The sequence below is a fragment of the Artibeus jamaicensis genome, unplaced genomic scaffold (genome assembly GCF_021234435.1).
Source record: "Artibeus jamaicensis isolate MK-2021 breed Jamaican fruit bat unplaced genomic scaffold, CSHL_Jam_final contig_468, whole genome shotgun sequence".
Classification (NCBI taxonomy): Eukaryota; Metazoa; Chordata; class Mammalia; order Chiroptera; family Phyllostomidae; genus Artibeus; species Artibeus jamaicensis.
Window position 1 is genome coordinate 2,661,049 of NW_026521846.1, and position 25,335 is coordinate 2,686,383.

At 45.5% G+C, this 25,335-nt stretch overlaps 2 protein-coding genes across 17 annotated transcripts in view; one reads left to right on the forward strand and one right to left on the reverse strand.

The window, feature by feature from the left end:
• The window catches only part of MARCHF8 (membrane associated ring-CH-type finger 8), a 168,219-nt gene extending 155,401 nt beyond the window's left edge, over nt 1–12,818 (forward strand). For all 14 annotated transcript variants that reach the window (XM_037127462.2, XM_037127475.2, XM_037127463.2 and 11 more), the window contains 2 exons: nt 752–899; nt 1,320–12,818. In XM_037127462.2, coding sequence (XP_036983357.2) covers nt 752–899; nt 1,320–1,624 — 453 coding nt within the window. In that variant the 3' untranslated portion in view covers nt 1,625–12,818. The remainder of the gene's footprint in view (nt 1–751; nt 900–1,319) is intronic.
• Nucleotides 12,819–12,925: 107 nt separating this feature from the next.
• ALOX5 (arachidonate 5-lipoxygenase) overlaps nt 12,926–25,335 on the reverse strand; it is a 44,276-nt gene continuing 31,866 nt past the window's right edge. Inside the window, exons 7-14 of one of the 3 annotated variants that reach the window (XM_037127457.2) lie at nt 23,848–23,994; nt 19,069–19,272; nt 18,266–18,352; nt 16,448–16,626; nt 16,029–16,150; nt 15,552–15,652; nt 15,071–15,241; nt 12,928–13,970 (exon numbers count right to left, since the gene is read on the reverse strand). In XM_037127457.2, coding sequence (XP_036983352.1) covers nt 13,791–13,970; nt 15,071–15,241; nt 15,552–15,652; nt 16,029–16,150; nt 16,448–16,626; nt 18,266–18,352; nt 19,069–19,272; nt 23,848–23,994 — 1,191 coding nt within the window. In that variant the 3' untranslated portion in view covers nt 12,928–13,790. Of the gene's footprint in view, nt 13,971–15,070; nt 15,242–15,551; nt 15,653–16,028; nt 16,151–16,447; nt 16,627–18,265; nt 18,353–19,068; nt 19,273–23,847; nt 23,995–25,335 lie in introns of all 3 variants that reach the window. The other 2 variants (XM_037127460.2, XM_037127458.2) reach the window with 2 other exon arrangements.

The following is a 25,335-nucleotide window of genomic DNA, read 5'->3' on the forward strand; positions in this document are numbered from 1 at the left end:
AGGCTTTGCTTTCAGCTTCTGCCATGTAGAACCATCTGGAAAGAGGCTGTGACTAGGGCTGGTAGAGGATATATAGTGTTTATACTTTGTTCTTTTTCTCTGCCTTTATATGTTTTCTTCTGATTTGGAAACTGACAAATGAAAAAGAAAATCTGGATATTTGGAGTAAATTCATGAGTTCCTAGAGGAGATGGGACTGGCAGGGACTGCTTGTACCAGGAATTCTTAGCATCAGTTTCAAGCTGTTGCTGCCAAAGTAGCAGAGGAGCAAAGGGTGAACACCTTCCTACATCACCTTCACGATGGAGTGTGATCCACCTGCTAGTGTGTTGTGACATCATCACCCTCATCTTCCCTCACCCATGTTAGTCAGCAAGTCAGGGAGACTCAAAATGTGCAGTTTTCATCAGAACTGAAATCACAGAATTTTTTATCGAGCCATTTGATGTCTGCTTGTGAGAATAAGCAGACAGGGAGTTGCTGGTCATGGTTCATAGCTTACCTAGATCCCAGCTGCTTTGCATTGCACAGAAAGTTGGCTGTGGACAGAATACCAGTACCTGGAAACTTGTTGAAGCCAAGTGGTTTAAAGAAAACAACTTTGGGTATTTGGGGGAGTTCATTTAGTTTGGGCTAAACTAAAGGGGGAGAGTGGAAGAAGGCCAATTTTACCCATGTACAGTGCTCCCACCCCCACTGTAGCTTTTACTCTGTGAGCCTGAGCTTCATGCCCTGCATGCTGTCGTTGCAGTGGGAGAAGTTGCAGATGACAGCCAGCGAGCGCAGGAAGATCATGTGCTCAGTGACATTCCATGTCATCGCCATCACCTGTGTGGTCTGGTCCTTGTATGTGCTCATTGACCGTACTGCTGAGGAAATCAAGCAGGGACAGGCAACAGGTACGTGCTCAGAACTAAAGGGAAGCTCAGCACAGAGGTCCTGAGTGACACATTGGGGTCTCAGGATTGGAGTGTTATTTTGGATTGATTTTCAAGTCAAACTTCAAATGTCTGGGTTTCTGGAAGGGGCTACCAAATGAGGCAACTAGCCATCCTACTTGGATGTTTCTCTTGTTGTGAGTAGTTTTGAAAACCCAGTCAGAAGAGATCAAATCATGGAGAGAGAGAGAATCTCCATGAACTGCTTCCTGGAAGAGCAGGATATAAGGAAGTGAACACCCTCTCCCACCCCTACTTCAGTGAGATAGGCTTTGATGAATTAAGTATCCATGGGTTATGGGAAGTTCATGAATTATGTTTTATTTACTTAAGATTTTAAATAAGGTCATCTGTTAGGCTAACCAGGTGTTTTCCTTCTAGGAATCTTAGAGTGGCCCTTTTGGACTAAATTGGTGGTGGTGGCCATTGGCTTTACTGGCGGACTTCTTTTTATGTACGTTCAGTGCAAAGTGTATGTGCAATTGTGGAAGAGACTCAAAGCTTATAACAGAGTCATCTATGTTCAAAACTGTCCAGAAACAAGCAAAAAGAATATTTTTGAAAAAACTACACTCACAGAGCCCAACTTTGAAAATAAAGATGAACATGGAATCTGTCATTCCGACACAAACTCTTCTTGTTGCACAGAACCTGAAGGCAGTGGACCAGAAATCATTCACATCTGATTGTGTGGAGGGTATAGTTTTCCTGGACATCCATGAACAGCTCACAGAAATTGTTTACTGCCAATTGTGTATCTTTTCTTACATGCTTTAATAGCACGGATTGATCAGGTGACTATTTTTAATGGTTTCTCTTTTTCTAAACCCTCTTCATGGAGTATCCTGGAAAGCTCTCACATCGGTTGGACATGTCTGAGTTCCACTTCTACGTGCACATCTATGGGACGGGAAGGTGGAAGACTCATGACATCATGACAGGGAGCTGGCACATGATGTCTGGAGCACAATGAGGGATGAAATGTCACACCTGAGGAAAGAACAGGAGCAGGGTGATACTCAGGCCCTGATGTACAACTCTTCCAATTGTCGGCAGACCCCACCCTGGAGCAAAGTGTTTGGGAAAGTCTAGTCATGGTGCAAAGATTTCCCTCCTCACTAAGGAGAACCCAGGGAGGTAAGCTCCCTCTTCCAGTGCTGTCACTGTCAGTTCTCAGCAGGTGGACCACGGTGCTCTCTGCATGGTGGCGAGTGATTTCACTAAGCAAACGGCACTTTTCAGAAACAGAATCTATATTTTATTTTATGTGTGTCCAGTAAGATTGAAACTTAAGAGTGTCTCTTATAAATAGAGATCTTCTCTGTATGACCCTGATTATCTCTTTTATGTTAGAACAGATCTAAAACCCTATTGCCTTTTGTATTCTGAGAAATGTGACATCTAGTCTTGTGTCCATTAAAGACTTGTGACTAGCATGCAGCACAAACAGGTTGGACACTTTCTCATAACATCTCATAGGAATTAATGGATTCTAAATGGCAATTTGAGCCTCATTCCTATGGTTTCAAGCTTGCTTTATGACAAGTCTTTATACAAGAGCCTGCCCCAAACATTTTAAAAAATGTTTTGGTCAACACTGAAAAGGAAGAGCTTATGAGTTCTAAATGAAAGGAAAAGAAGTGAGTAATTAAAACAAAACTGAGTATTTAGAAATCATTCCCTTATAGACAAACCTCTCTAGTCTGTACTGGCCTCACACTAAAAGAGTAAGCATGCACCAACCTGGTCTAGTGTGTGTCTACTGTAGGTGCTCCTGGGCTCCTGCCATCTCAGCCAGCTTCTGTACCTGAGAAGACAGGCAGGCAGGTTAGCTCTGGGATAAGGGCCAGGAGTGAGCCACAAACTACCAGGGCCTGTTGTGTTACTGCACTCAGTCACACTCCCAACCATTTGTCGCCTTAACTGGACTGAATAGAGGTGATCTTTTAGGAGCTCCTGGCCTTGGGATCAGTCTGTTCTGTCATTAGGGATTATCTCCCATACAATTTTTCATAAAACCAAAATCACTACCAAAAAGTCTACTTAAGATTCTATTTTTAAAAACTAGTTTCATTGCTCCAGGGAAATGAGTGAACTCCAGGAATCTAGATCAGGGGGATCTGCCATGTAACATGGATATATCCCAGATGCTGGCTTTCCAGGTGTCTGCATGTGCCTGGGAGTCCTGCCCTTAGTCCTCTGAGCCTTAGGTGTCTCATCTTTTGTGTTAAGAAGATGAAGCAAGCACAAGATGAGTCCTTTGCTTTTCAGAGGGGAAGCCCTGTGGCTTCCTTTGAGAACCAGAAGGAAGCTAAAGGGTGTCTGAGCTCTCGGGCAGTGTATGTGGTAGCAGACTGTGCTCTACCACTTCTTCCTAGTGTCTGACTCTTCAGGATTATGGGCTCTGATCTAGGGAGCTGCACTGCCATGGTCTTTCTCTGGCTGGGCACCACACCAGCCCCTGAAAATCGATCAATTTACCCTCTCGCTGTCCCCCAGCCACATCCAGCCCATGCCTGTCTCTTCACTGTGCCTCAAAGTGCAATTACCTACTTCCTTTCTCTGCCTGGAGATATCAGGCAGACTGTTACTCAGGGTTGCTAGATCCTGCTCATCTCTGATTCTGCCCCTTCAGAATGGGCTAAGGAAGGCCCCAAGTCTGCCACCTTCTAACAGCAAGTGATGAGTTATGTGAAGACAGGTAGATTTTTAAGCAGGAATCCTTTCCTCTGCCCTGAAGCCCTCTGTCCATCTCATCACCTCCCACCAAGTTCCAAAAACTTATCTGCCTGTGAAGGTCTATCCCAGGTCCTCCTTTTCTCTCCTGGAAAGACACACAGATGCTTCCTTGAGTTTCTCTCTTCTTGACAGATTCTAGTTGAGCACCTTTGACCCCATTCTTAGTCCCAGGTCTAATATTTTCCCCCCAGGAGCTAACAGTGAGGCATGCAGCACTTGCAAGATTGTGCTGTACCATCTTCTAGTGGGGACAGTGGATCTGCCTGGTATTCCCTTTAGTCTGTCACTCGCCCTCTAAATGCTTTTTGGGGGTTAATCCCCAGTTTCCTTTCATTCTGCACCTCGCTCTGGTGGGAGGATGACATTTGACTGAACCATATGGAAATGTGGGATGAGCCTTCAGGTGTCAGGGCCAGTAGGGCTGGTAATTGTGGGCCAGGCAATGGAGAGATGGCAGAAGCCCTTAGGGGTGTCACCAGCCAGCCCTCTCTGACCTGACCTCTATTCCCCAAGAAGTTACAGTACAACTCAAGGGCTTGTGACTTCTTTGAATGCCAGCAGTAATCCATTTATTGTGCCTGGGTTTTAAGAATTTTTCTGAATAGCTATAAAAGGTCACTTCCTACTTCAGAACTCAAACATGTGTCCCCCTATACAACCCCCCCCCACTTTTTTTTTTTTTTTTTTTTTTTGCTTCACTCCACTTTTTTCAATCTTATGGGTCTAGTTTTAAATTTTTAGGCATGTTCTACCTGGGTACAGATATATGGACCCCAGGCAGTTGGACCAGTTCCCGAGCCTCAGGTAATGCCTGAACAGGTTTGAGCTGCTTCTGTTGCCTGGTGGTCAGCTATAGGGCTGGAGGAGGACTGGGAACATTTTGGCCTGATGCAAATACACTTTTGAAATACTTAACCTTTTTAGATCTGATTTGAAATATACAGCTTTCATCTCTACCCTAGGAAAGACATAAACAACTCATCACCTATTTAGGTGCAATGTTTCTAGAAAGTTGATTGTTAATAAAAAACAAATTTACACTAGCATGTGTGGGGGTTTCTAAAATGCACTTAGGGAGTTTCTAGTTATCTAGATGTCTAGTTTTTTATTCTTTTGTGTGTGTTCACTGTTTCTCAGTATCACCACTTGAATAATACTCTGTACACGGGCTCGTTTGTGCTATACATGGGGTGTCTAAATGCAGCAATAAAGCACTTCTTTACAAAGAAGTTTTTCTATGAAGGTGTTTTCCTGCAAGGAGTCTGGGAACCTCTCTAGGCTCCTCTGGCTGTCACATTAGGGAGGAAAATCACACTTTCTGGAGGTATCCATTTTCCTCACCTGCCTCTTGAGGGAGGATAGCTTCCTCCAATACTGGTGATGAGTGGGGTGGGAATGGGATCTGGAGGGTGTGGGGGCATGAGAGTGAAAACTGAAGCAGTGCATACAGGTGTGCTTGTTGGAAATATGTGGGCTGTGTGTGAACTTACTGCCTCAAGAGAAGCCAGGCTCAAGATCAGGGTGTGTATTGGCAACATGACTGCCGGAGCAGTTGGGTTGCTTAACTAGCCTTATCTGTTAAAACATTTACTAAACCACAGCTCAGCTGAGCAAGAGAACCAGGTGTGGAGGTCTAGCAGGACTTCTGGCCATAGCTTAGGCTGGCTGCCTCTCTTGGCTGCTGACAGGGCTTCCCTGACAAATGGCAGTGCCACAGATCCTCTAGTCAAAGACTGCAAACCTTCACTCACACAGCTTTACTTTTGTACATGAGGTGAAAGAAAGGAGGCCAGGACTGTCCTGGACATACTGTATCCAGGGTGAACCAGGAGAATTCATCCACTAGTTAAGGGCACCATGGTAGGCTTCTAGAAGACACAGAAGCTGGGTATGATACTATGCCAAGTGTCTTCCTCCCCTTCTGCAGAGAAGAGGTCCCCAGAACTGGGTGGAGCTGTTGAGGCTTCTAGAGGAGCATGGTCCCACTGCAGAGGCAGCAGAACTGCTGCACCTGCTAAGACTTACCTGCTTAGCAGCTAAGGTTATGTGCTTGTAGGACAGAGCGAAGCCGGGACATAGCTTGTGCTCAACTGGTTGGAGGAGTGGTGAGGAGGTGGAGCTGAAAGAGGACTCAGCTTCTATAAGAATATGAAGTGGGTGACTACCTGAGAAGAACCTCTATGCTTTGGGGAAGAAACACCAAATGGGGTCTTATTGCAGGTAGGCTTAAGACCTGCAGGCCTTTCTGTCCTTTGACACTGGCCACAATGATGTGTTATAGAACTGCTGCATGGCCACCTCTAGGGGGTGCTTTCAATCTTCTATGTCATGTGGTGGCACACTGCTGCTTGCAGGCCAACCTCCTGTTTTTGTAAATAAGCTTTGAGGCACACAGCCATGCTTATTCATTTTCATACTGTATTAAGCTGACTTCCTGCTATAGTGGCCAAATAAAGTAGCGGGGACAGATCTTCTGGCCTGCAAAGCCTAAATTATTGACATGGTCCTTTATAGAAAACTTCTGTCTGTATGAATGGTGCCCATTGAATTGTTGGTCACAGCCGATGTCAGAGGTGCCATGGGCCCCTCTCTAGGGCCTGTCATTTCCCTAGCCTGAGAAGTTCTGTTGTGACCAGAAGTCCTGCTGTACCTCTCTACATGGCTGGCTCTTGAAACAGCTGAGTAACATAGTTCCATAGTAAAAGGAAGAGAGGAAGAGCATACCTTCCTGAACTGACAGTTCCTCTAAGAGGGCAGGGCCTAGACCAGAGATGTCTCACTCATTTTCACCAGGTACCACATCAGTCTTGCGGTTGCTTTCAAAGGGCCGAATGTAATTTCAACTCCTTAACAGTTAAGGAATAGTTACATTTTTACGATCCTAAAATTATTTTGGTCCTTTGAAAGTAACTGCAAGGCTGATATGGCCCCCAGTGAAAATGAGTTTGACACCCCTGGTCGAGACAGACCCTCAGCCATCAGAGAAGCCTATACTTTCCCCTGCTTCTTTCTAGCTTTCCCTTGGAGCTAAAATGAGAGGAACAGAGTCTGGACTCCACTGGCATGACCTCAATATACTCTGGGTGCAGCAGTCCAACAGTTCATGGATTTACACATGGGCTACTGCCTTGGGCGGGGCTCCACTTTGGCTCCCTGGATGGTTACCTCTCATACTCTAGAGGAGACTCCCAGACAGTCCTCTGAGGTGAGCTGGCCTGGCTGTGGTCTCGTACTGATGTAACGTAGTCTGTAGGGGTTCAGAGGAGATGGGAAAAGAGGCAACATAGGTTAGTGTGTAAGAAAGAGTGGAGCAGTCCATTGACCTTATTATACTACTCTAATGTTCAGCTATCTATTATGAAATGAAGAAGATAGTATGCTAGATGGAAGCTGTTGGTGGTGGTGCTTTTTGTGGATTGGTTGGTTAATGATTGTTTCTTCATACCAACAAAAACTTGGTAACCCAAATGTCTCCAGACTTCCTTTCAAAACTTTTCTAGTCTGTAAAATTCAATTATCTGGGAACCCTGAGGAAAGAGAGGCTCTTTCCTCATCCAGGTGGTGTATAGTTCCTTGAGGACTGTGTGAGTGCCCATGTCCTGCTCCTCAGGGAACAAGGGACAAGGATACAAGCCCATAGCTTTCAAAGGGATTTTCAAAGTAGTCCCTGCTTCCCCTTTACATTTCCCCAACAGTGAGAACAGCTCCTCTAGTCTGACCCTGTGTATGGCCAGGAAAAAAGCCCAGAGAAGGCATTGCTCTGAGTTACACCGCATCACCAAGTGCTCCTCTGACTCAAGGCTCTCCTCCCTCCACCCCCATCCTCGAATGGTATCTGGGAAGAAGTGCAAACAATTTCAGTTCTCTCACACCCTTTGATACAGCCCTGCAGAGGCACAGGCCCAAGGGACAGTGTTAGGGTCTCTGGGCTCATCCCACTATTTAACATGGAGGAAGCAAGGGAGGATGTGGTGTTCCGTGGGCAGTGCTGCTGTGAGGAACAAACTTTCCTCTACCCTCAAGGTTCCTTTTGCTGCTCTAATAATCAAATAGACATGAGGCAGATTTGCAAAAGAAAATAACTCAACTTAAAATATACATATGTATGGGAGCCCCACATACAGGAGTCAGGGACCCCACATGCAGGAGAGGCTCAGAAACAGAAAGGGAACATAGGTATGTGAGACAATCTGAGCTAGGGATGAGGTAAGGTGCTTAGAAAGAGAAGTTTGTCCTGCCCTATAGATAGGTAAAAAAGCTTCTCTCTAATTCAGGGCCCATAATTCAAGTTCTTCTAGGGAGAGGCAGAACTACTTATTGAGACTGAAGCTAAAATTGCCTTTAGCTCAAAATAATCTGCACACCCCTGAGGCACATCTAGGGGTGGCTTGTTTTGAACCTCCATACAGGGTTGAATAAGCAGTTACCTGACCGACCAGTTTCTGTTTTGTCAGAATTCTGTGCACCAGAGGGTTGGTGGCAAGAACTTGAGGTAAATTTTCAAAATGCTGGAAATGTGTGGTACTCTAGTGCAGGATCACCTAGAGGCATTCAGGAGGAGCACAGCTTAGCCTGGGGCCTAGCTGCCCTAGGGTGGGCTGCCAATCCCGGGTTTCCTTCCCGGGATTTTTATTGTCAGCAGTGTCCTCCTCTGTGGAACAGGCTGACTATCCCCCTGTGCCCCTTCAGGGGAATTTCAGAGTTAAAAGCAGTGTTGGTGTGTCTTCACATTTCCCTTGTTAAAGATCTGCTCAATGCTCCTTCCTGGAGGCCTGGAAGTACAGCAGGCTGGGATGCACAGGTGGCTAAGAGAGTACTGAGGGCTCAGAAGCTGTGAGCCCTGCTCAGCTTTGCCCAAGAACTTGCTCACTTCTCCTTACTGCCTGGGGTGTCAGTGATAACAGCACACTGGTAGAGGATTGGTAATTAATGACATTGTTGAGTTATTTTACAGAGACAGCACTACGCATGTGCCATCCCTCCTCAAGATAACACTGGAACCAAACTCTTGCCCCTTCCCATGTAACTAAAGGACCAGGACATGACCGGAACTTGAACAGTACAACACTTTCAGAAGTGTCCATTGTCCAGGAGGGTCTGCTACAGAAGCCCCCTTAGCATATCTTCCCATAAATGACCAAGTTGCTTTCATATACCAGCGTTCCCCTGCCCCCCGAAAACTCATCCCCGAACTTCGGATGGAGCAGATTGATTTGAGCTTCATCTCTGGTCTCCTTGTCTGGCTGCCTGACTGATAAACCCTTCTTCTCTGGGAAAACCTGTTGCCTTGGGCTTTGGCTTTCTGTGGGCTACCAGAGATGAACTCATACACCCTTGTTTGGTAAGTTCTGGCTGGTGGAGGAGGACCAGATGGCAAGCTGGCTGACCTTTCTTTGGAAAAGAAGAAATGTCTGGTTAAACATTAAGAGGAGAGGGAAGGCATACATCAACATGATGAAAACCAAAGAAGAAAATCAAACACAGCCCTTTCCCCAGGGAAGGGCTGTCATTGGCAGCATGCCAGGCCCCTGCTGGAAGGGCAGGGGTACATACTGAGGGCCCAGCAGGGGGTGCTGAGACACTGGCAGTGGGGAGGCATCACATGGTTTTAATAAGTCTGAACTTTATATAAAATGCATGTTGCTTATTGAGACCACACAACATACCACTTTGCAGGTTGCTTTTTGTACCTAACAACCAATTTAATAGTTTTGTGTCTACCTTATTTTCAACTTATACAGAATTAAGTTAACTAAATTAAATTAGTTAACTAAATCCTTGTTGATATAAATTTTAGGTTGCTTACTAGTTTTTGACATTAGAAACAAGGTAGAACTTCACAGTTTTGACCTTTAACTTTGTATACCTGGGTGTCTGTCTGGGATGGAGAGGTAGTTCTGAAGATAAATTCCTAGATGTTGAAAAATGGAATAGAGACATTTTAAGGTGCCAAAATTATCTCTAGAATTATTCACTTATCTTCCCACTGAAAATATGAGCCTGTTCCCTTACATTGCAATATGTGTTACTTTTTAAATTGTTAACTAAAGTATATGTCATTCCCCATCTTCTTGTTGATATTTTACTTTGCATTTCTCAGGTAAATAAGATTGAGCATATTTTGTATACTGCCCATTTCTGCTTTTGCAAGTTTCCATATGCCTTGACCATTTCCTCTTGGATTTTTCTTTGTATTTTTACATTGAATCATGAGTGCTTTTTATGATGTAAGAAAATTAACTCTCTGCTTTTCTGTACGTGACAAATAAGTGCAATTCATGAATTTTTCCATTTTTATGAATATTTTTAAAATAATTGTAGGTTCTATAATTAACATGTTTTTATATACACTTTACCACATATCTCCACCTGTGCATCACTGTATTCATCCATCAGCTTATTTTTTTCATGCACTCCAGAGTAAATTGCTGCTGTAAAGTACACTTCAGTGTGCATATTGTTACCTAGAATTCAATATTTATTTATGGTTCTTTTTGTTCTTAGGTAAAATTTACAGTGTAAAATACGTAAATCTCCAGTGTACCATTTGATGAGTTTTGACAAATGTATACACCACCTATGTAACTCAACTTCTATGAAAATACAGGACATTGTCTCAATCCTTAAAATTCTGATGGCCCCTTTCAGTCCACCCTGTCCCCATACCTCCCATAACAAACGCTGTTCTGATTTCTTGACTTCAGCTTATCCTAGAACTTGGTTTTAATGGAGTTATGCAGTATATACACTTTTATGTAAGAGTTCTTTCTGCCAGCACATTGCTTTTGAGTTTCATCCATGCTATTGTATCAATTACCTTGTTCTTTTTTATTGTTGATTAATAGTGCATTGTATGAAGATACCAATCCCTTCATCCATTTTCTTATTACTGGATACTTCAGTTTACAGTTTTTTGCTATTATGAGTAGAACTACTAAGAATATTTTTGTGACCATATGTTTTCTCTTAGGAAATACTTAGGAATGGAATACTGGTTCAGAAAGGGTAAGGGTGTGTTTCGTTTTAACAAGAAAGTAAGCACCTTTTATCCAAAGCAAGTGGACCATTTTATATCCTCTCCAACAATGTGTGAAGGTTAATTCATGTGCTTGCCAACACTTAGTGTTGTAGATGTGTAGTTGTATTTCACTGTGGTTTTACTGTGTAGTTCCCTAATGACTAATAATGTTGATCGTTTTTATGTGTGTCTTGTCATGTGCTTTATTTTCCATTCACAAATCTTACAGTCTCTTTGTATCGGGGGCTGTCAAGCCACAGCCCACTGGTCAAACCAGCCCATAACCAGATTTTGTAAGGCCCTTGAGCTAAGAATGTATTTCACATTTTTAAAATGCTGTTTTTAAAAATTATTTATTTATTTATTTTAGACAGAGGGGAAGGGAGAAAAAGGGAGAGAAACATCATTGTGTAGTTGTCTCTTATGCGCCCCCTACTGGGGACCTGACTTGGCCAGCAACCCAGGCATGTGCCCTGACTGGGAATCAAACCAGTGACCCTTTGGTTCACAGGCCGGCACTCAATCCACTGAGCCACACCAGCCAGGGCTAAAATGCTGTTTTTAAAAATCCAAGTTTGTAGATTGCTCGCCAAACTTACTGACTTCGCTATGTATTTAAAGTGTGTCTCTTGCTGGTTATTAACTTTATTTGTTTACTTATTTTGGATAAAAATAAGGATAATTTATTTTAAGATGTGGGGAAAATCTATGTCCTGGAGAGACTCTGGACAAAGGCACTAGTATCATTAGTTTGAGTCACATTATGTGGAGCTGATTTAACTAGAAATGGGTGATGCATCACTGTAGACCTGGTATTACCTATAGTTGAGCTTCATCAGGGTGCTTTAGTAGGAGCCCTTTAAACTGGGCTTTAAAACTTGTGATATTTCCTCAGTATTTCCAATGCCACTTGTGACATAGAAAATACAGGGATCAGTAGTACATCTGCCCTGGACAACAGTCTCTTTGTTTGGATGAGGAGTCCATTACTTGAGTGGAGAAAAAACATAAACCTTCACTTGCTGATGGCAGGGAACCTCCTGGGTGGCCCCTTTTAGGTTCCATCTTGTATCCACACTGGAAAGCACTCGATGAACTAAGTAAAAACGGGACTGTCTCCTTCATACAGGGCATCTGTAAATATTTCCAGCTTTATTGTCAAGACACAAATATAATCCATTCAGTAGGGAAAAAGGAGGAGTAGGTTCTCATAGTTGGACTAAGGGAAGCTGATCTTGCTAATGGCATTTTCAATGAAGTGGAATGGCTGCTCAATTAAACATGAGCCATCCTGTTAATGGGAATCAAGGTTAATGTGGACAAAACTGATAACTGCAGTGGGCTATTGATTCTTTAGATCTAATAATCTCTGCCATTTTGTAGGAGTTTTTAGTCCATTAACTTTTGATGGTTCTGTGTTTACCATTTCATTATTTAATTTCTGTTTGTCCCCCTTTTTTTATATCTCTGTTCCTCTTTTCCTGCTTTTATTTTAATTATTTACATATTTTAGGATACCATCTATTGGTTTTTAGTTATTTTTAGTGGTTGCCCTAGGGATTATAATACATCTACTTAAAATTTTACAAACTACTTGGAATTAATATTGGGCCATCTGATCTAAGCTATAGAAACCATGTCAATGAAAATGTCCATTTAATACCCATTTTCTTTTATGCTATCTTTACATGTATTGTAAATGCCACGTGGAAGGCTATAATATTTACTTTAAATAGTCATATATATTTTAAAGGAATTAAGTGGGGGAAGAATTGATTAAATTAGTTTCTTAGTTTAGCAAATTTCTACCATTGCTGATACCCTCCCATCCTTCCTGAGGATCTGAGTTTCCATGTAGTGTCATTTCCCTTCAGCCTGAAGAATTTTCTTTAGCAATTCTTGTAGTGTAGCTCTGGTGTCAACAGATTCTCTTAGTTTTATTTACCTCAAAATCTCTCTCTTTTTTTTTTTAAGATTTTATTTATTTATCTTTAGAGGGGAAGGGGGGAAGGAGAGAGGGAGAGAAACATCAATGTATGGTTGCCTTTTTGTGCATCCCCTGCTGGGAACTGGCCTGCAGAGAACCAGCCTGCAACCCAGGCATGTGCCCTGACTGGGAATCGAACCACGATTGTCTGGTTCGCAGGCCCGTGCTCAATCCACTGAGCTACACCAGCCAGGGTTACCTCAAAATCTTTTATTTGATTTTCACATTTGAAGGATATTTTTGCTGGTTACAGAATCCTGTGTTGGTGATTATTTTCCTTTAAAGCTTTAAAAACATTGTTCCATTGTCTTTAGGCCCCTATAGTTTCTAATGAAAAGTACATCTGTAATAAAATCATTCCATTATATGTTATATGTGTCACCACTTCCAAGATTTTCTCTTCAATTGTGGTTTTGAGGACTTTGGCTTTGAAGAAGGGTTTACTTTATTCTGCTTGGGTTTGGCTGAGCTTCTTGAAGCTATCCAGACTGGGGATAGTGGAGAGGCTTCTGTGTAGATGGAATCACAATGGATTACAGCTTTTCTGTGTGTATGTAAGCTGTTTTGGGTTGGTTGGAATATAGCATGTGGAAGGAAATGTTTTAAATGAACTTTATTTTTATGACAACTAATTCTTAATTCACTCAACAGGAGTTTATTTGGGCATGTACTGTACACAAGAAATTAAAACTAAGCATAAATAAAACAGAAAATAATCATCCTATGCCTCCAACAAGAAGAAACATCTATCAGTTATCCTGATTTGCTGGTGTGGAAGTACTGAGCTAGGTGAAGGGCAGGAAGCTGCACCATCCTATTCTTTGTAGGAGGACCTGGCAGTGTTTCCACACTTGGATCCAAGTATGGGGTTCATTCAAAACTGAAGAATAAAAAAGGAAGATACACTGAAGCTTAGCTATAATGTGGGCATTATAGCTAATAATAGCTGGCCCATCCTAGGGCAGCCTTTGGTTTGAAGCCAGTCAGCCTAGGGCCTGAGAGCAGAATTCCAGGAGAGAAAGGCCAGAAGGCCTGCCCTGTGAGCCTCCCCACCTGAATAGGCTGCAACAGGTGGCCGTCCGGGGGTGAGACTGGCTCAGGCAGCCACTCATATGGCCACACTGTTGGGAATCCGGTCTGGAGACAGGTAGTAATATGGCAGCTTCTTATTCTTGTTACGCTCAGCAATCACACTGACGATGGTGTCAAGGTTCTTGCGGAATTGGGCCATGGCCTCCTTTACGGGTTTTTCAATGAAATGCTCCTCTGGGTACATGCCCAGGAATAGCTGAGAACCGAGACAGACAGGTTACTCTGCAATGCAGCAATGTTAATTGACAAACCTTATCCTACCCATAAAGATCAGCCCTGGGGAGTCATCCTCTGCTGCCTGCTGAGAATGCTGCGAGAATGAAAATGCCATCTCCAACCTGGCTTTCCCTGAGGAAGCCTCCAGAGTGGAGATGGGGGGACTGCAGATGAGTGGGAGAAATAACTGCACTTTTCTGCTCCAGGATGGCTATAAGGACATGTAATGGTGCAGGTAAATATGGAGACTGTTGTTGGCCCCAGGCAGTGGGCAGAGGGGCCAGCACTGGCCTTCTCTCACCCCTTTGAGGTAATGTGCTCATTTGCACACTTACACAGATGTTTGCAAATTAAAACTAGACATATTTAAAAACTATTGGATTGTTTAAGTTGGGAAGTTTCATATACAGGGCTGGAAAGGGTGGGAGAAGCATCGTATGCTATTGATGGTATTTGGGATTTACGTTGTGGAGGGCAGTTCAGTCTCAGCATTCTTGGACCTAGAAATTCCCCTACTTGGAGTGCATCCTCTGGTCCTATTAAACATGTGGGCAAAGAAACTAATATCCCCACTAGTATCCAAAGATATTAGTGAGGGACCAACACATTAGCAAGTACCCTAAGTAACTTAAATTCCCATGAGTCTGGGCCTGGTATGATCATTGTGTGCAGCACTGAACTAATGTTATCACATTGTATCTACTGAGACACCCATCTTTGGGATTAGCCTATACAAGGTATATGGAAATGTCTGGAAGGATATCTAGGAAACTCTTAGTTGTCACCTCTGGGGTGCCAAAGAGAAACCTACAGAAGAGAGCCTCATCAACAGCTGGGCGTGGTGGGGGCGCCTTTGTGGGGAGTGTCATCAGTGGAGCAGCGGCCCCTTTGCTCTCTTGCCCCAGCCACCTTGAACGCTCTCAAGCTTCAGGCCTGAGGACCTTGTGGCTACTTCAGCCTCAGAACTCAGGATGCTTGGAGGGTAGGTATCTACCTGAGTCCTGAGTCACAAAACCCTGAAGTTGAGAAGTGGGTTAAACCTGGGCAACCTGCCTGCCAGAAGAGGCAGAATGGCCTCACCTCATTCTCCTGGAACTGGCTCAATGCCCACACTGCACCCAGATGCCAGCAGGAGCGGCCTCGGTCTGGCAGTGTGTCCACGATCTGTTCGATGGTGGCTACACCCTTTGCTGTGGGTGGTGGGGCCCGCATGGTTGGGGGGGCATTTGGAATCCAGGAACACCAGTCGTACTGCAGGGAGAGCCACAGACACGCAATCCAGACACTGCCTGCCTGTGTTTCCTGCCTCCCACTTGTGCACTCCCCATCCACCAAGCCCCTCACTGTCACCAGCCAGGGTCCTCCACTAAGTTGGCAGAATTGTCAGTGGGAACACCTGATCTGGGCCCTGAGACTGCCTGATTTCCACCTGGCTTCCTCTACCTAGCTGGCTGGCTGGAAAAGTAAGAAGAGGGCTGTCTCACCCTGTGGGTCAGTAGTAGTCATGGTCAGGGTGATCTTGGTAGTTTCCCACCCAGAGGGCTGCCCTGCCCTTGCCCACCTGGCCAAAGTTCACTGCTGCATGCTGGGCTGAAGCTGTGAAGATCACCACGGTGAGGTACTCAGATAGCTTCTCCCTGGTCTTGATGGACTTGGGGAAGCCTAAGGCAGAGTCAGGAGCTGGCTAAGGCCCCACCTTCCAGGAGGGATAGCTGACCAGCAGAGTGCCTCTCCCACCCACATCCTTCCCTGGGGTCCCCTACACCAGTGCTGGAGGGATGGGCATGGGCAATACAGACACACGGGGAGGGATCAGCAGCTTGGCTTAGTCTCCTGGTATTTCTGACCCAGGCTATCAGGGTCACAGGAAGCCCTGAAGTGTCCCCAGGGAGGCATACTGGTGGCCAGGGGTCCCTTGGGGACTCTAGCCCCAGCACCAGGTGCTAAGGTGACTATGATAAGCCCATGTTGCCCAAGGAAGTTCAGAGGTGCAGAGAAGGGCAGCAGAGAGGACTGGAGAACTGGGAATGGTCCCTACCTGAAGCCTTCTTGCCCCGCATGCCATACACATAAACATCCTTCACGAAGTCCTGCAACTCCTGGTCCTCCACCACCACCTGGTCACTCTCATAGTAGACGCCAACCACATCAGCTACAAACCTAGCTCAGGAGAAAGGGCCCAACAAGCAGTGGGCGATACAGCCAGGATCTGCAGAGCTGTGCCCCCAGGCAGGGCCCCCATCAGTCACTTATTCTTAATGTCCAGGTCATTAAGGTCACCCTATCCTCACACACCCCCCTTCCTCCTCTAGTGCCCTGACAACAAAGCCAAGCATCTGGCTCACTGAGTCAGTCGTGGAGACTCCTAGCTAGGTTCATCAATGCTCGTGTTTGTTCCTCCTCGAAGCCCCCCACTCTGGCCACACAGAGTAGGTCCCATACCCAGCCTGTACTCACGTCTTGATGGCCTCCCACACCAGGAGCCCATCATCCCGATAGAAGTAGTAGGGAATGTTCTCGGTGCTCTCCATGCCCCGGGCCTTGATGGCCTCAGGGAAGCACAGGGAGGCATAGGTCAGGTCTTCCATGGCCCTCTGCACCATCTGCACATGACCACCACCCCCTGTGGCATTGGCCTTGTTGGGGAGGGAAGAGAGAATGATGTTAAGCTGAGGCTGGTTTCCCCCTCCAGCATCTGGTCCTGGAGCTCCCAGGAGAAAAACTCATCAGCAGTATAGTGGCCAGGCACACAGAGGACCAAAACCAGATCCTGTGAGGTTGGGTAGGAGGATGTTTAACTTTTAGAACACCAGGTCAGCCCAATGAATACTAGGCCACAGGGAGGAGACTCTGCTTGACCTAATGCAAGGGGTTGAGGTGGATGGGTATGTGCAGAGACCAGGAGCAGCTGCAGAGGAAGGGGTGAACTCCCACCCTGAGGAGGGGCAGGGGGCAGTTGGTAGAGTGGGGACCTGGGTTGCTGCAGCCTTTTGACAGCTCTCATTCTGAGTTCTGAACACAGGCTGCCTAAGTCCGAATACTGCTTTCAGTGACCAACCTTTGGGTGAAAGAACGGAGCAGAAACCAGCCCCCAGGACCTGCACAACTCTGTTAAGGGCTTGTGGTGTGCTTTAAGGGGGATGGAGAGGCACAAAGAGTGATCCTGGTCCTCCTCCCTGTGGCTGAGATACAGGCACACTTGCTCTCAGGTATGCACACGACACATGGGGGCTGAGCACTCAGGTTACAGAATCTTCAAGAGGACTTGGGTGCTAGGGTGCCAGACACGTGTCCCCAAGGGTGGTTCAACCCAAGTGGAACTAATCTGTGTTCCCGGTGCTATGTACTGGGAAAGAAGACTATGGTCACTGCTTGGAAAAATGAGCCTGGAGCTCCCACGGGGGAAAGCCCTTCTGGAGCATGAGGCAAATACAGTTTAGAGAGAGGAAGCCAGTGTGCTTGGATCCTGGGGACACTGCATCCCTGGATCCATTATCATTTGAAGCTCCCTCACCCCTGTATGTTCAGGCATGTGAGATAGTATATCTCCTGTCCAGCTTTAGCTGGTTTGAGGTGGGTTTTGCCATTTGCAACTCAAACAGTGGCTCAACCTTAGTGACTACCTGGATGCTCACTAATGGAAGCTAGGAAGAAAGGAGGTCAGGGTGAAGCCTGCAGGGGTTGAGGGTGGGGAGAAGGGTGAATCCTGGCTTGGTATGGCTACTTGGGGAGTTAAGGCAGGGTGGGGTACTGCCTGGGAGAATGTGAGGAAAGAGTAGGAACCAAGGCCCTGCCAAAGAGGAGAATAAGTTGGGAGCACTGATGACCTGGAAGGGCAGAGGGTGGGAGGCTGTGTACAGAGTGATGTGGGGGTTTCTACACAGGTCCCTAGTACATAAGAGGTGAGGAGTGGGTGCCAGGAGGCAGGGTCTGCACCCACATGCCAGAAGATGGAAGAAGGGAGGGTTGGAAGAGGTAACAGGAAAAAGCTGAGGAGGAAGAGCTGGTGATGAGCTGTAGGGAATGCACTCAGAAGAAGAGAACTGCCCAGTAGCCAGGTGGAGGGGTCAGAGACTGGCCGCAGAATCTGAGAAGCCTTCAGTCTGCTCACCTCCAGCCTCCACCATCCACTCTCCCCAGACCCCCACTCCATGGTGTCTAGGGGCCTGGTCTCCTGGAGGGAAATCTGGAGCTGAGGTGGGATGTTGGTTTTGAGAAAGGGGTACCCACCAGGCTGGGGTCTGCCTTGGATGGAGTGGGGTGAGAGGTGCCCACCTTGTCAAAGAGGCCATACTCGCAGATGAGCTGCTCTCGAGCCTTGGTGTTGATAGCGATGGTAAACCTCACATGTGCCACCAGGAGCTGGGTGGAAGATCCAGAGAAAATGTCAGAGAAGTCCAGACCTGTACTTGTGTCTCCCCTGGGACCCCCAGGCACCCTCAACAACTCCATCTGGTCCATTGTGGAGGGTAATGCTAGGCCTCAGGAAATGCAGGTTGGCATGAAGGTCTTCACAGCTCAGTAGCTTCAGGCCTGGTGTGAAGCTTTGAGGCTCAGTGATAGCGATAATGATAAAAATGACAACTGTCAGCATTTATACAAAGTATATATATGTGCCACGTTTTAAGCTCTCTAAATTTGCTCACTATTTTAATCCTGACAGTAATGCTGTAAGACAAGTGTACTGTTTGATCTTTGTATTACAGATGGGAAAGCTGAGACACATGGAAATATTTTTGGCCTGTAGTCACCCCAACAGTCACCGCTGATAGGATTCAGGAAGAGGAAAGGGTAGTGATAGTGAGGCTTGCCACCTGCACTCTCTGGCCAGGGTCATGCTGAACTCACCTGCCTGTTCCAACTCTGTCCTCCTGCCTCTTGTGCCACCAGGGTGTCGGGCCCCAGACACTGTGTCCTCAGGAACCAGTGGGCTGTCAGCAAGCATTACTGTCCTGGAACATCTCTCCAGGGGGCCTGACTGCTGGCCACTCCCAGCCATAGTCCTGTGAGAAGGTCATGGCTCCTCCCCACCCATCCTGTCCCCTCCCCACCCAGATACTCTCTCCAACTTGCTATACCTTAAAAATGGGGTGCACAGCAGGCAGCTGGCGGTACATGGCGATGCCAAAAACTTCAGACACCAGATGTGTGCGCAGAAGGTGGGTGATTGTCTGGTGGACGTGGAAGTCACTGGAGCGCACCCAGATTTTGGCCAGAAGCCAGTCGTATTTTGCATCCGAAGGAAGAAAAATGGGGTTTTCATCTCCTGGGACTTGGTTGAGCTGATACATACAAGAAGGAAATACACTGCAATCTCTCACTGCAGACTATAGCTATAAGAGAGCCTCGCTTCTCCAGAAATTCCAGAAGAACCCAAAGTTCTTAAACTGACTTTTGAATCATTAGAAGATAATGGAGGGGGGTACAGATGGCTCAGGGTTTGTGTTTCTCATTCCAGCTACATCACTTACTCCCTTGGGACCCTGGATGACTTACTGAGTCTTTCTGATATGATGTCACCATTTGGAATAAGGGGACAGTATTTACTCACCTCACAGAGCTATTATGGAAAGTGAATAGGCGAGTATGAAGGCATCTGTACGAAGTGAGTGCTAGATGCTTAGGGCACATTGTTGTGGTCTTCCACCAGCCTCCATCTTCCCTCTTGCCCTTCCTACCCAATATACTCCCTCCTGGCTCTGGCTGCCTTTTGGTCTTGGGCACTATCATTCCCTCTGCTCTTCCCTGAAATGCTGTTATTCCCCAGCCTCTGCTTCAGGCGCTGCTACTGACTCCCTTTCTTCCCTGACTAGTTTCTCCAGTTCCCAGAGCTCTAGAGCCCTCATGATGCAGTGTCCCAGGTCACTGTCCCTTTAGCCCAGACCTGCAGTCAGATGCTTCCCTAGTAGAGACCAGGCTGTCTTCCTTCTTCAGTTGCAACTCCACAGTGGGCCAAGGTGATATTTTTCTAAAATGGAAGTCATGCCATGCCAATCCCTTTATATTATAAACATTCAGTCATCTCTTAATGCCTGAAAAGAAAGCCCCCATGCCCCATGGTCTGGCTGTGGGCACTGGGTCCCTACCTGCATCCCTCCTCATTCACCAAACCCCTGGTCTTTTAGTTTTGCCAATGCTAATAGTTGCTTGCATTCATCAAGCCGGCTCAGCTTCAGGACCCCACTTTGTGATGTCATGTGTTCTGAAAGGTAAGCACTGTCATTACCCCATTTTCAGAGGAGGACACGGTGTCTTGGAGGGTGGACATTTAATGATAGTGAGTTATCCAGACTAAAGTGGGAGAGTGGCATTCCAGCTGCAGGAGCAGGTGAGGAGGGGTGTAGGAAGGGGGGTACTGGGCAGTAGGCCCTTCAGAGATCAGTGTAGACAGCAGAGTGACTAAGAAGGAGAGCTGACTGCCATTGGGGATGGAGGTGACCAAGTGGGCTCCTCAAGGTCATACTAAATGTTTTGGAAAGTAATTTCCCTGTCTGTCTCAAAACCAGCAGTGTCCAATAGCTACAAATCAGAAAGCTACAAATAGAATTTAAAATTTTTTAAAGCAGCCACAGTAATAAAAATAAAAATAAAAATAAACAGCTGTTTATGTTAATGATATCATTTTGTTTACCTAATATATCTAAAATATTATTTCAACATTAAAATAATAAAATTATTGAGATATTTACATTCTTTGTATGGGTATTATATTTTGTTTGCATGGAGAAAAGCTAATGGTGTTTTTGAGATGTATTATTGACACCTTGCTAAATTAACCTATTAACTCTAATAGATTTTTTAAAAATTAGAATCTCTTAGGTTTTCTAGGTCCACCGTCACATCATTATCAAAATATAGTCCTAGTCCTCTCTTCTTTTTTTTTTTAATGTTTATTATTTTATTTTCTTGTTTATCACATCTAGGACAATGTTGAATAACCATGGTGCTATCATCATTCTCTTTCCTTTTTAAAAAATATTTATGGAATTTATTGGAGTGACATTGGTTAATAAAATTATGTGTGTCAGGTGTACAGTGCCATAATACATCATCAGTATATTGTGTTGTGTGTTCACCACCCAAAGTCAGGTCTCCTTCCATCCCCATTTGTTCCCCTTTACCTTCTTCTACCTCCCTTCATCCTTGCTTTCCCTTTGGTAATCACCATACCGTTGTCTGTTCTCTATTTTCTTTGCTTAATCCATTTACTTTTTTCACCCAGTCCCCAACCACCTTCCCCTCTGACAGTTGTCAGCCTGTTCTCTATGAGTCTGTTTCTATTTTATTTGTTTATTTTGTTCGCTAAGCATTCTTCTTTCTGACTTTAATGGAAATGGCCTCAGGATTGGTATTTTTGAATGGCACTTCCTGGCTTTAATACATAGAAGTAATTTCCTTCCATTATGATTTTAATTTTTATTTGTTGTGGCTACTAAATGTTATTAAATTTCCTTTTAGTTTTAATTGATACAATCAAAAGGTTTTTTTCCTTATTGGTGTAGTGAAATATGCTGATAGTTTTCCTGATATTGAGACATCTGGAATAAACTCTACTTGGTTATGACATAGCAGTCATTTGTAACTTGGAGTGGTCTTCAGTTCTTTTGAATCCTGCCTGCCTGTGTAGTTTCAGCACTGAGGCTGTGCCGATTCCACAGAATGAGCTGTGGCCAATAAGCCTTAAAGAGCTCTGGACTGAGGGACGGCCTGCACACCAAAGTGTTGTAGGTTCAATTCCCAGTCAGAGCACAGCCTGGGTTGCAGGCCAGGTCCCCAGTAAAGGGCATGTGAGAGGCTACCACACGTTGATGTTTCTCTCCCACTCTTTCTCCCCCTGTCGAACAATAAATAAACAGAATATTTTTTTTTAAAAAAGCTCTGGAAATGAGTGCTTTCTAAAGGCTGCCAAATACTGACTGGGCTGTTCATAACAGGGGCTCTTCCCAGTCTAGACAGTGAATTGGCTTCCTAATTGCTTAGGTGGAAATTGGCCTGTTTTCTACAATTTCTTCTGATAATTCATGTTCTGCCAGGTTTTTATACATTTCCTCTAGCTTTTCAAATTTGTTACCACCACATTAAGCTTTTTAAAAAAATCTACAATTGTCTTTTTTCTTGTGTCTATTTTGGCTTTTCTTTCTTTTCTTAGCCATGGCTGGGGGTTATTTATTTTCCTGGAACTTTTTCAGAACAAGATTTTGAGTTTATTATGCTCTGGCCTTCATATGCACAGTGCTTTATAGTTTGCAAAGTTTACATTCTCAGGAGAGGGAAGAGATTCAGAAACATTTCATGACTTGCCCAAGGTTCCTTGGCCTCTATAAGCAAGTGGCAGAGTTGGGACTGAAGCCAGACTCCTGACTCTGGGCCACTCCAAGGGGTCTCTGGAGGACAGGCTGCTTCCAAGGCACATCCCAGGGGTAAATGCCCCCTTCTTTGGTCTCTTCCCTGTCGACTTCTCTTATTTCACCTGCCCCTTAACCATTTTCAATTTCTTAAGGATAGAGCTTCTATAACAGGTTCTCTGATAACAGGTTGGAACTCTTCTTGAGGAGACATGCCCCAGAGACGGGGTGATGGGTTTGAGGGGAGCACAGTTTCTGGGAGCCAGATGGCCTGGTGTGAATCCCAGCTCTGCTACTGATCACATGCACCTGTGCCTCGACTTCCCTATTTGAGGAAAACAGTCCCTGGCAATAATGTCTGCTTGCCTTGCAGGTTTGCAGTGATGATTACATGAATAGAGGCAGGTCCTCACTTAAAATCCTGATGGCTGTATGTTCCAGAATGCAGGATTTTAAAGATTTTAGCCCTGCGTATACTTCATTACATGACATCTCTCACTCCAGCCTTGGTTTCGGGGCAACATGATATTTTACAATCAAACATATTAGTATTCTAGCAGTGACATATGAATTTCACATGGAATGGGATAAAGCCTTTAATAATAGCCTCTTCTGTTAGTTCAGAGCAAGTTTTGCTACCAACAAGCTTGTTGCCAATTTTTGGAAAACCTGGAAGTGTTAGAGTTTTTTATATTTCATAATTGAGGATGAGGGATTGTGGACTGTGCAGGTTAACCCTTAGGGATAGTCTTGGCATGTGGTTAGCACCTGACAAAATCAGCTGTTATTATGTCTATAGTACTCAATGTCTGGTTTATGGTTAGTTCAAAGTACTGCTTATGGAATGCTTGTCCGCCTGTCCCCCATAGGTCCCCAGTGCAGACCACCCCCAAGGGCCTGTACCTAGTCCTGTCCTGGGTGTTGTTTCTTGCTATCTGTACACCAGCTCCCACAGTGTCACAGCATCCTGGTGCTTTGAGGAAGAAGAGGGCAGCCAGGAATGGGGAGGGATGAAACTCTGCCCCCACCTGCCTCTCCCCCACACTGCTCCCCTCCCTCCTCTTCCACTGCTTCTGGTGGAAACAAGACCTATGGACACTCAAACACAGCCTCCCAGGAGAAGCCCAGTTCCTCATCCAGCCTCTGTGGTGCCTCTCAGTAGCTTCAGTCTTTAGTTTCTGTCACAGCTTCAACTGTCTGGCCCCTGTTTGTTCTTTGATTTGGGCTCCTCTCCAATGTTGAGGTGAAGTATGTTATCCCAGGGCAGGCCCTCTGCAGAGTAGTAACTCACTTTGCCAGGAATTTCTCAAGTGTATCTTAAGGAGTGGAACCCTTTCTGTCCCTGTGGACAGCCCTCCCCACAGTTGGCAGAAAGCCCTAGGTTCTTGTTTTTCCTGTCTACCTAGTAGAGCTCTCAGCATCCTTCTGTGGAGCCACCAAAACAAATTCCTCCCAGAGTTTTGTCTGCTGATGATGAAGCCACCCAGGGAAAGAACAAGGCTGGTAGCCTACCTGGATGGCAATGGGAACAATCTTGTTGGCCAGGTTCTTGTACAGCAAGCAGATGGGTGCAGCCAGGAACTGCAGAGTGCAGGGGTCGGTTTTGTTGGCATCAATGCCATCTAGCAACTTAAAGTCCACGATGAAGATGTTCCCTTGCTGCAGGAAGCCAGAGAAAATATGTCCAAATGAGTGTCAGCTAGTGATGGACCCTAGAATGAGGCCCACAGGGGGGGATAGGAAGCTTTGGAAGCCCCTGCAACTCAGTGGAATTCAGAATTTGTAGTTCTTTTGTTGTCTGACTCAGGGTTGGTTCTTGTTAAGAGTTTTCAGGTTGGAGAGTTGGGTTTTTTTTTTCCACAAGGTAAAGCATGGAAGTGGCCAGTTTTGTATTTGTTGTACCTGAAATCTTGACCCTTATGAACAATGTTGAAAGACAACCCAGAGTGACAGCTTAATAAGAAAAAAAGCAGATGGACTGTGTATGAAATAGATAAATCAAACAGCAAATCGTATAGCTGTAGGACTCCAGTTCCATAAAGTTCAAAACTAGGCAAATTCTGCTGGGGGCCTGGGATGGAGCGGACTCTGTCCGGGCTGTAGTCAGGGATCTACAGGATCAAGTTAGGGTCTTCAGGTGGGGTGTGCTCTTCTGGGGTATGGAGAAGCTGCAGGGCCTGGGGCATGCGGTGTCTGCTGGAGTGGTATGATCTGTGTCCTTATCTGAGGCTGGTGGCCCAGTGAGATGAGTATTTGGTTCAAGTTCATGACCATGGTTGACACTCCCGATTTACACCCTTTTCTGTAGTTACTATGTTTCACTACAGAACAAATGTGTCTTGGGTTTGGGGGAGGTAGAAAACAGCTCTTTCTAGACTACAGTTGAGTCCTCTAGAGGAATCCCAACCTGAGTTATCCCAGGCTTCCTTTTGTATGATTGGGATTTTGGTAGAGGGCCTTCTTAAGCCTTCCTTGTGTGTGTGTGTGTGTGTGTGTGTGTGTGTGTGTGTGTGTGTGTGTGTGTGTATTTCAGGTGTACAGCATAATGATTAGACATTTATGTAGCTTATGAAGTAATTCAAGGGATAATCTAGCACTCGCCTGACACCATACATAGTTATACAATATTACTGACTATATTCCCTATGCTGTATCTTACATCCCCAGGACTTTCTTGTTTTAAGTGAGTGATGGAGGCAGGAGTTGTGGGTAGCTGGGGAAGGGGTTGGGGCCTACAATATGGCAGAAACAGGTCAACAGGAGCTTAGGGGAGTTGTGTGTCCACACCTCTGCAAGCAGAGGATGCACTGTGGCCACCCGTGCACACATTTCATGCACCCTGGCTAAAGGGCACCAAAGACGAGAGAGCTGAGAGCCCAGCTACTATATAGTCTTTCTCTGTGAGGACTCCAGCAGTCATGTGACACTGGTGATGAGCTCTGAGCATCTGCCTTTGGTGCGTGCAGGGCAGGGGAATGAGAGCGAGGGGGATAGTATCCT